Raw genomic sequence first — 11,582 nt, 5'->3', positions numbered from 1 at the left:
AAGCAAAAAAGCTTTATTACAACGGTATGGATAAGTTCTTCTAGTTTCAAACAGCCTCAAAGATCCTAAGGCCTCAAGGACGAAGGTGTATTCACCTTCTATTGTCCTTGGTGTTGTCATTCCACATTCCACAAGTCCCATGTTCTCGCTTGTGGGCGCTATTGCGTCTATTCTGTGGAGATTCAAGGCAAAATTCGCTGTTTCACCTGTCTTTACTAGGGCACAGGAGAGATTCCTTACGTTTTATCCCCTCTAGCGATCCCCACGAATGAAAGCAGCCTTAGTCCTGAGTCCTATTAGGATAGGGATTCATCTTGTCGCTATAGCCGTTTCAGCTTTTCTGTCCCTACAACAATAGTTAATTTTGGATTAAGCTCTGCTGATAATTTAATTCTTAATTTAAAAGCAGCGTTCAAACTAGACTTCATTTTTGGTTTTTAGAAGCACAAGATATGGTTTGTGACGTGCTTGGAAGTCTCGCGGTGATAACGCGAAAGATCACAAGTTCAGGAATCACAGGAAGCATCAGAGACCTCTGATTATCCTACAAGGCGATTCTTTCTACGTTTCGGATCGTTGAAAGAGTTGAAGTGAAATTTTTTAAAGTGGAATATCAATGAAGTTATCTGATAAAGCAACGTTCCACAATGTACGATTACTACTCGATATTCATTAAATGAAATGAGTATGAATTTTTTTTTTTACTATTTTACGCGTTGTCCTTTACTAAGACTGCAAAGGACTGAAAAAAATACGGTCAGCTTCATTGAAATTGCCCAATCGAAAAAGTGATGTTAGGATCTGTTGATCCCTCTTAAATGAGAGACGAAATTCAAAGCTTAGACGTTTTGACGTCAGCGATCGAAGATTAGTGACGCCACCGTATTTGTCAACAAAAGCAAGATGAGGTTTGCCAGACACGTGATGCGTTTCAAGGACAATCGTTCGACCAGAGACGTGAGCGACTGGATTTCACGCTATTTTGAACGCACTACACGACGCCAATCCGATGCTCATACTTCCTCACAAAGTCCTTAAAAGAAAAACTTGGTGTTGTTCGTGTCCCACGCAAACGGAAAAACCATTGGGCGAGTCTGGCACGTGATCGGGAAGTGGGTCCGTTCAGTTTTTCGTAATCGTCCTAAAAACAGCGTGAGAACCGCCCTCGCACCTACGTTGTGCTTTAGAGCACGTCGCCGTTATACAAGAAAAAGTTGGTGCTCTTTGTATCCAACGCGGAAGGAGAAATCACTGAGCGACTCTCGCACACGATCGTGACAAATGGAAGTGTTGTCCGCTGGAACAAGTCGACGAGTGACGGAAGTCGAGCGACTTCAAGGCATCACCCCACGAATATGGATATGGATTTCCGATGGTCAAAGACTATGCGAGATCGTGCATTGCAGAAACGGGTGGGATCTCGCTCATTTCTTCCTCATCGCCGTAAAAAACGGCAAGGAAAATGCGGCTTCGAGCGTTCCTGGGCGCTATTTTCCGTAACGAGTTCTACTGAAGCGCGCCAGCCGTGTGCACGCGCCGCATCTTCCGGGCTGTTTTTTTTACGGCAAACAGGAAGAAATGGACGGAATCACACTTTTCCCCACAATCTGTGACCCCGTGTAGGCATAACCCACCTGAAACCCGTAAAATCCCACATTCGTGGGTGATGCTTTGAAGGTGATCAAGGTGAAAAAAACTACCTCGTTCACCAAATAGAATTCCTTTCGGTGCTCTTGCCATCTGGACTTATGAGGAGAGTTTTCACTGCCTGGAAACTATACCCCAAGGACTACTTACTGATAGGAAAGGATCAAAACCGCGACAAATTTCCCAGGAACGATGTTTCTGTTTTTTTCACGTGGCCAAATAGTTGCATGCATTTTGAAGCGTTTGTCTTCCTAGCAATTGTTCTCGATCATCAGAAAATTTGAACATCTGGGAAACGAATGTAAAAGAAGACAGATTCCGAATAGCTCAGCATAAATTTGAATTTTCTCCGATGTGCTCCACTCATTTTCATCTCATCATTCAATTTTTTTGTTTACTTTTAGTGTCTCTTTACCTTTTCTTCTCCTAAGAAAACAAACATTAAAAAACATATGCAATGCTTAATTGGTTCTATTCTATGCAGCATTCCTTGTGAGAAAAACTGAGGAACGAAGAGAACTTCTCGGATAAAACAGAAATTTTACACAGAAAGAAAATAGAAATAGAAAATTCAAATGGATAAATTTGCCAGTCTAAAATGAAAACTGAAATGAAAAAGTATTCTGAGAAGAATAACAATAATTATTCTCGACCAGCCGAATCAGAAATTGTTGAGGAGTTACAGACAAGAAATACCAATAGGACCTGTCAATTTCTTAGATCAATCACATGATGACACGATTTCGAAGCAGAATCTCTGTCACAAGAGAAAATTAAATTAGATTTCCACTGTGGAAGTAAATTAAATTATATTTGACAGAGAAACTTTCCGTAAGTCATGTTAGATCACAACATAAAAAGAGATCTAATTTTTAATGAATGGATGTAGATCTTTCTATCAAAAACGGTCTATAACTTAAATGTGTCGATTTTTCTATGATTATCTAAGTGTTCCATTTTTGCTACTTTTCGATTGAATTCAACGGTCATTCGATGGATTATTTTTCGAATCGCATCCAATTCCGCTCGATGCTGAAAATGAAAATTTACATCAGTGACAAAAAAAATGCTCTAAAGTTAATAAGTACTCTAGTTATTAATTACTGTTCGGGATAATTAACGCTTACCAATTGATGAATATGACAATGTGTCGGTGATTCGTCTTCGCCATTCGGACAGTCACGTTGACCATTACACAAATCGGAGTATCTAAAAGGAAATTGTTAGAAAAAACAAAAAATAATTATGCTCCATAGTTATGACATCTAAAGAATAAAGTTTCTTGTATTAAGCCTCAAACAGTAACTTCTTTCTTGTATAAAACCTCGAAAGTAACTTCATTTACTGTAGTTTAAAGTATGACCACTTTTAACATTTGAGTGGTCGCCGAAGATCCCTATAATTAGAAAAAAAAACGAAGGTCACGCAGAAAATCGTAACTTTTTCATGGTTTATTCTTCTTTTTTTCACTTTTTCATAAGTTTCTCTGTTTTTCTTTTTACCTCAAAATTTTGACCACTACCCATTTCTCAATCAATTACCAGATACCATATTTCTCTTGAAAAAGCACCCTTCACTTTTGTGAGTTTTTTTATGGAAACATTATTATGTGCTTAAGGTTTCGGTTCCTTCGCTGCCGACGATCAATGACAGTTCCAGAAAACATCAATCACGCATACGTCTTTACCACCGTACGAACGAATCATGTATGTGTAACACGGTGCTACCACAATTTAAAATACAATTTAATAGATGCTCGGGATAAATCAATCTATGCAAAGTTATCACACTTTTTTCTTTTCGGAATAGAAGATATGAGTGCCGCGTCAGCCTAGTAAATTCCACAAAAATCAACGGTTAGAGGTTCCGCTCCTTGCACGATCGATTGGAGGTTCGAATCCGTCCTAGTGCTCACCAAGCCTTTCATCCCTCGGGGTCGATAAATTGGTACCAAACTTGCCTGTGAGGATAAAAACACTGACTTGACACATCGGCTAGCCCCCACAAGTCATTGTATAGGCCAGTTACACGTTCGTAAACCTCAAACGATTCTCAATTGAAGTGAAAGTGCATCCCAAGCGGATTGATTAACGCTGGACACTTTATCCTTTATCCTTTATGTATGGCATCAAAAACTTCGAACCAATTCCAGGCCTTTGATAAAAACGAAGTTGTCGAAACGTCGGGACAATAATAAAGTTTCACCAAAACCTTGTTGGCAACAAGAAACAACAAAAACACATAAATATTATCCTCAATGCCGAGGTTTCATAGTTTCAAAAAAGGAGGACCTCGAGAATGCAGAATTGAGTTTTAGTCAAGTTTTCGATAAAGTTTCTCTGTTTTTGTTCATAAAACTTGGAAGAAAAGCGGCTTACATTCAGCCTTCGCATTCTTTAGAGAACTTTCTTCCTCTATCTGCAAATATCTTTGCATCTTATTGAAGTTTTTTTCATATTTTTTCGTCAAAGCATCATCATCAAATCTCTCCAAACTTGTCACCGCCCTTTTAAAAATTTTCATATTTTCCTCTTTGCAAAATTTATCCAACAGTAGGTCAAACAATTTTTGATGTACGTCGGATAATGCACGTAGTTAAATGGCTTGTGAATGTACGTAGTTAAAGATACATATCTTCAGGAGACTAGGAAACCAAAAACGGAAATAACATCTTTATCTGGATTACCAACGAACGGCTAAATGGATTTGACGTAAGCAATATGTAATGAAGAGCAAATATTGACAAAAAAATCGGTTCGAAATAGTTGATACGAATATCGCACCACACTGTTTTTCTCTGCAGTGCTCTAAATATAAAGACGTGGAAAATCATTTTTTGACCCTCTACCTTACGAGTGTTCCTATTTTTACCGCAATTGCTTCGTGATGCTTTTTTCACGATGGGGGCGAAATTAAAGCCGTTTTTTGTTATTCATATCCGATCCTTAGTAGTAAAATTCCCAGACATTTTTAATAGACTGACGTAGATGTGGGAACCACAATTATTTTGCAGGAAAATATCGAAGATCTAATATTACATGAATCGTTCTTACCCTCAAGGTGTTAGGGCTAACAAGGATTATTTTCTACTTGAATATCATGACTTGACAACAAGCAAACGGAGAAGATTACACAAAAAAACTTTGACTTTACCTGATACACGGCCATTCTCCTCTTGGACCTGGCGACGGGCAGGGTTCTGTGTGTTCGCCATTCAATACTGCACATTCTAAAATACTTATGAAGTGATAAGTCCATCATACCATAGCGTGATTAATCAAATTTAACTGCCGGACACAACAAAATTGCCTATGTTGGGATCTTTTCATAGGAAGATAAGGTTAGAGGTTTAAGTTTAGGCGGGAAAGATCATTTACTATGCCCGTAAATTTTGCTTTGACAAAATTGCTCTGCCTAGACTTCGCCATGTTCTTCGAGACTATACCAAAACTACGGTGACTACTGACGGATATGTCACTCCAGAATGTTTACCGGTCCGATGTACAGCACGCTATCATATCGAAGAGAAATTGTACGCCACCCGGTTCCAGGTGGATGAGATTTGAATACCTGAGAAATCTCCATCTAGTTCTTATCAACGCCCGTTACACGTTACCTATCGGAATGCAGAGTTCCTAAACAGTGGAAGACCAGCAAGACGGTGTTGTTGTATAAAAAGGGAGATCGGCACATCATCATCACATGACATCGGCAACTATCGCCCAATCTGCTTACTGTCCGTCATCTACAATCTCTTTACAGGAGGAGTGATCCTTAATAGGATTGAAAAAGTCTTGGATGAAGGACAGCCGTGCGAGCAAGCAGGGTTTCGAAAAGGATTTAGCACGACTGACCACATTCACAATGTTTCGAAACTCATCGAGGTCCATGGACCACCAAGACCGTGATGTTGTATAAGAAAGGAAATCAACAAGATGTCGGCAACTATCGTCTAATCTGCTTACTAGCCGATATCTATAAGCTTTTTACAAAAGTGATACCTAACACCACCAAAAATGTGTTAGATAAAGGAAAAGCATGCGAAACATCTGGGAGTATCTGTCTTCAGCTGAGCCTGCGAAAGACGATGTTCAAGAGAGACGCACGGGTCTCGGATGCGCCATTTATGCTTAACAAAACGAACATATACGAACGCATCACCTACGTTTATCAGGGTCGGTAAATAAGCTTGAAGAACAGTTTGACCCTCGAAGTGTCGAAGTGGAAACGAAAGGGCTGGGGAACCACCACGCTTCCTGCTCCGACCTATGCTTCAGAAGCCGGGCACTTCGCAAGCAAGAAGAAAATGCTGTGGGCGCCACTGGACACAGAATTTTAGGAATAATGCTAAGAGCATTCTGCTCCACACAAGTGAGAGACGGCGTTCAAAGTCTTCTCCTACGTCAGCGATCGAGGCTTAGAGACGCCGATGCATTTGCCAGGGAAAGCAAAATAAGGTGAGCCGAACATGTGATGCGCTTTAACGACAACCGTTGGACTAGAGCATTGAGCGAATGGGTTCCGCGCGAATTTCCGGGACCAAACTCACTGCAGGAAGATCGGCAATGGTCAGACTTCTTTCCAAAGTCCTTCAAATAAAAATTTGATGCTTTCCGTGTCCCAAGCGAAGAGAGAAATGACTGGGCTCTCTCGCATGCGATCGGGGCAAATGGAAGTATCTTCGGCGCCAGTTCGAGCAAATGAACGAACAAGAGGAGTCTAGATGATCAAGGCGATTAAGTCACTTTCAGCAAATGAGTTACTTCCTGTGCTTACGCAGTAACACAATTTTATCTTGCATGGGTCACACCGCTTGGCAGAGAGCTTTGTTGACTTTGGAGGAGCAAAGTTGAGAAAGTTGAGAAAGTTGATAATTATCCACTCACCGGTTGTCTTCCATTCAGCTAAGTCCGAAGCTCGTGGTAATCGGTCCTGAAAGTATTGAAACGATACGCTGTACAATGGAAAAGGTAGGAATTTGAAATAATGCTAGTCCCGTGAACGGGATTTTCTTTGCAGAACATAATATTTAGAAGAACTCACATATCTGTGCTTAGCAGAGCATAAAACGACAGAACAGGTTAGAAAGAGAAAGGTGACCGAGACCATTGATCTGAAAACTTTGAGTTTGGTATGTTTAACTGGACTTGTAACATCTGCGTACGATTCTCAGTATCTTAAATCTTAATTCGCTAGACAAGTCAGAGCATAACACGAAGATGAATAGCCAGATTTGCTGTAGTGGAACAAAATGCGGAGTGAACATTTATGCAGGAGATTTTTGAAGTTATTCGCTGACGTGATCACCGTATTAACGTCATCAGTGAGGAGAAACACGTAGTGTCCAACGTTACTAAAGCACAAAATGCTTCGATGCCTTTGAGAAGACTATTTTTACAATCAGAAAAACAGTAGCAATGGAAAACAATGCAAAAACAACGACTTTTTATGTAACTTTAAAAAGTAGTCAGACTGTTAATGAGAGTTGCTCCAGTACCCGGTGAAGTACAATGATACCTTTTAATGAGGGCAATATTCAGAAAAGTAACGTTGAACTCAAAACGACGTTCTAAATTTGGCTGGTTTATTATTAAAAACGGCGGTGTCTGGCCATTTTTAGACTGCCGCCAAAGCCCAACCCATTTTGTTGAAAACACTCTAGTTTTGTTATCAAGAACAGAAAGACGACGTTGTGACCATGTATCTATTAAAAAAATCGAGGTGATCGCACAAACGAGAGGAAGAAAATATTTATCGAATTCGTTTGGATTTCCCTTTGAAGCTCCTTAAAGTAATGTAAAGCGTTAAGCAGAATTAGTTATGGACACAAGTAACGTATTAGTCATTTCCGGATGATTAAAAGATAAATTCACTGGCATATCAATACACTTGGGATGCACCAACGCGTTTTACACGCAGATCGTAATCGTTGAGGTTTTTGGGACGCGTGTTGGTCTATACAATGACTTGCGGGGACCACCCGATCATCAAGTCAGTGTTTTTATCTTCCCAGACAGGTCTCGCACCAACTTATCTACCCCGAGAAATGAAAATCTTGGTTTGTGCCAGGGCGATTTCCAACCATCAACCGTGTGGCTAGAACGGATCCTTAGCCTATACGCACCGGTTTAGGATGATTAATCGGATAAGTTTCCTTACGGAGGACTACGTAAACGTGACTGACTGCTTCTTTTTTGAAGTGGTCCTGCTTGCACAAAACACAGCAGAAGCTCAACCCAAATAGGACAAATAACTAGAGGGAGCATGGAATCTTTGGGTAAGAACTCTCTGTTTCGTTACGCTGAAGTCGAGGACATTGTCGTCCTTAGGTAAAGGAGTCAATTGAGAATGAAAAGGTAGCGATTAAATGAGGTGCTAAGGTAGTTGGAAGAGGGGAAACTCAATCGCGCTCACTTTGGCTTATACTTCGGGGTGCAAAAGAAACGTCTGTAGAACGCAAAGATCTCAAACGTCTTTCTGTCTTCCCATTAAAGAAGCACTTTAGCAAACGGTTAGCAAACTAACGTTTAAATAGTCACCTATGAAAAAAATGTCGGATATCGATTCCTGACCAACTTTCCAATCGCTGTAAAAGAAATAAATAAACAAAGTTATTGGTGGAATTGAAGTTATTGAATCAAACAAGACTTAATATCATAAAATCGTATACATTGACCAATAATTGCAACAAAGGTACGCTTTTCTCTGTTTGGAAGGCTATCAATGACGTGAACGTCGCTATCTAATAAAAGAACCCGAGAAATGTTGTTGTACAACCAGAACAAAGAAAAATAGTCCAGATCATTTCACTATTAAACCTCCACAAAGATCTACTCTTTATTTTCATCCCATTGGTTTCCAGAACTGAAATATGTCATAAAAAATTAAAATGGGTGCTAATAATCATAGCGATTTCGTTCAGGATATGCTGTAAAAATTTCCACGAAGTAGAGATATATGTGGTTTGGAAGGAACACGAAGGAATGATAAGGTTAGGATGCGCAATGTCACGAATGATGAAGCGAATAGCACAACACAACAATACGAGGAAAATTTCTACAAATTAATGACCGTAATAAAAAATACAATTAACGTAGCCGGTAGCCAGTGAGGCAATTTTTTAAAATCATGCAATAAACGGGCGCATTGTTGAATGACTCAGGCTATTAACTAATCAGAAGACGCACATGCATTTTTGTCGAATGATCTTCAAAATAGCTCGGAAATATGAAGTGCAAAATGTGAAAAAACTTTGAACAGTTAGTGCTCATGGACCTGGGGCCTCCTTCACCGTGGTAAGGATTTTATGCTACTGTTCGGTAACTAATTTTATGCTTTGCCTCCATTTTGAATATATAAGAAATTTAATTACTCAAAAATGTACTGTTGGTTTCCTACAAGGAGTTCGGCTAAAGTAAAAAAAAAATTATTTTATTACCTAAACAGCAGTTACTATGAGTTGTTACTAAGGGCTTCACGCGCTTTCGAGGACCTGTATTTGGGTTGGGATTTGGCCAGATGTTAGGTAAGAGTACCTTTTCGCCGTATGTGGGTAACATTCGCCATATAACTGTGCAGGCTCGTAACTGCACAGGGCGTACAGTCAGTTGTGTGATCTTAACAGGCCCACCACGAGCAGATTTCAATCAGACTCATGTACACCTGCTTCATTACGCTGAACTACTGTATAACTACCGTATCGGGTCAAAATGACATGAATCCAGAGTGTAGTTGCGGTGCATTTGCGTACGCGCTCGAAACGGCGCGGTGAAGGCAGCAATTGGGAGCGAGTTGGGACCGTCGCAAACTGCAGCGATGGGTGGTGCCAGCAAGGGTTTCACCACGCTTCTAGCCGCTACGCTCCACCGAAGCTCCTCGCCCGCGTACGCAATTGCTTACGTGCTTCACGTCGTTTTGACTCGACTATACATCGTCCACCTGAGGAACGTGGGTCACTCGGTGTCGGTAGCTAGGTTCACGCGAAACGCCAATTCTCGCAGGATACGGAACGGAATGAGGAATGGATTTTGTGCGAGCTCTTGGTTTAGACAGTCGATAAAAGGTTCTGCCGGGAGTGTGCGATCGAGCGATGGTTTGAAACCGCCCTAGTGCAAACCAAGCCTTTCATCCCTCCGGGGTCCACAAATTAGTACCAAACTTGTCTGGCGGCATAGAAACACTGAGTTGATCATCGGCTAGCCCCAATAGTTATACGTTCGTAAACCTCGAACGATTTTTAATCAAAGTGAATCCGTTGGTTGGCGCATCCCAAGCGGATTGATTAACGTCGGACAATTTATTCTTTATTCAAACAAAAGTACAATACCTATATAAAAAGAATCATTGGAGCATACTCTTGGCATGTTCGAATATTGAAACAGAATTTAGAAAGATTTCTCGATCAATTTTGCTTTTGAGGACCGTCAAGGTTCAAACGTCGGTACAAGCATACAATTCTAAGTTTCTGGTACGCTCACAAAAAGAAATCGTGTCCAACCAGAGCTGGAGATTAAAGGCATCACCCCACGAATCTGAGGTGGTGCAGATTTCAGGTGGACTATTCGTATACGGAATGGGAGACTATGGAGAGGGGGGAGATTCCGTTCATTTCTTCCTAATTGCCGTACAAAAACGGCCCGGAAGATGCGGCGCCGCACAAAGCTGGCGCGCTCCAATCGGACTCCTTGTAGAAAATAGTGCGCCAAAACGCCTGAAGCCGTATCTTCCGGGCCGTTTTTTACGGCAATTAGGAAGAAATGGACGGAATCATCCCCTTCTCCATACTCTCCCATTCCGTATACGAATACTCCACCTGAAATCCTTACCCGCTCAGATTCTGGAGTGGAGTGATGCCTTTAAGTGGCCCAATCGATGCCTTCAAGCACGAATATCAATTCTTTCGGGGAACAATCGTCGGAGGAATATCTACTTGTCCATGTGAGATATCGCTACCAGCACCCGTTCAAGATGTGCAGGTGGTGCTCCACAACGATTTCACGAATCATAAGCTGTTCCTTCTGAACGCTATCTGTCATGGAATTGTTTTTAGTTGTTTACATGCGACTCGTCTTCCGTACTCAACTCAGCGCTCACGAACACCTCCTGCTACATATTCTAATTCCATTTCGACTATATCATTCGCTAGAACGCTCAATACAAAGTTGTTCGGCCCAGCAGCCCTTTTTATGCGAACGGATTCAATGGAAAAGGATCTTTTGAAACCGCTCTTTCACCTCATAGAAGAGCACATTATCTTGTGATCACCATCAGCAAATATAATAAAATCAGAAAAAGTGAATGAGTTTCGTCGGCCCACGTAAAAAAATCAGCATTTTTATATTACTCGACACCTCTATTAGAACTTTAATGGATTTTTGAGAAGTATAAGAACACGTAAGCATATGATAGAGTGGCAATGGATCATTTGACAAAGACTAAACCAAGGATTACAAGGGGATCATCCAGTAGCAACCCCAAACCGGAAGATATTTGTCCATAAGTCTAGAATGTCGTCGCATGTCATCCATAAAAAGGGAAGAACTGAGGATAGAAAGATTTGGCATGATCTTAGCTAACTCATAACGATATCTAGATATCTAGGAAAATTCCAAGGACCTACGGTATCGCCCCCTTGCTAGCGAATTAGCTGGGATTTCCCCGAATGAATATCGAGCACTTCTTCACAGATGATGCTTATTGCCGATTATTGTTACGCCTTCTCCCATTAAAAATGAACACGCTGGTGGCCACTAAGTATATCCGACTTAAATTCAATTTTAAAAGAGAAGAACTTGAAAAGAATGGAAATATGATAAATATTATTGCTGAAGCAGCACCAGCAGACACAAGATCAAACCGTGAACTGATTTACACTAAGGCGATCATACGTAGCATGGATGTGAAGATTAACTGAAGGCTTTGCAGATGCAAGAAAT

General features: G+C 40.8%; 1 protein-coding gene across 2 annotated transcripts; it reads right to left on the bottom strand.

The window, feature by feature from the left end:
* Positions 1-2,556: 2,556 nt before the first annotated feature.
* Positions 2,557-11,210, bottom strand: RB195_015552 (uncharacterized protein; the record flags this gene model as incomplete). 2 transcript variants are annotated; one of them, XM_064206311.1, is made up of 7 exons in its annotated part: positions 2,557-2,679; positions 2,775-2,856; positions 4,801-4,876; positions 6,534-6,579; positions 6,691-6,760; positions 8,187-8,233; positions 11,127-11,210. In XM_064206311.1, 7 exons carry the CDS (start codon positions 11,208-11,210, stop codon positions 2,557-2,559), a joined length of 528 nt encoding a protein of 175 aa, XP_064062191.1. The 2 variants fall into 2 exon arrangements, with proteins under 2 accessions (XP_064062191.1, XP_064062192.1); XM_064206310.1 differs by lacking the exons at positions 8,187-8,233; positions 11,127-11,210 and having other exon boundaries at positions 6,691-6,756.
* Between the last annotated feature and the right edge of the window lie 372 nt (positions 11,211-11,582).

This window comes from Necator americanus, chromosome V, assembly GCF_031761385.1.
Source record: "Necator americanus strain Aroian chromosome V, whole genome shotgun sequence".
Classification (NCBI taxonomy): Eukaryota; Metazoa; Nematoda; class Chromadorea; order Rhabditida; family Ancylostomatidae; genus Necator; species Necator americanus.
Note: the sequence above shows the minus strand (reverse complement) of the source record. Positions and strands in the feature narration are given on the sequence as shown.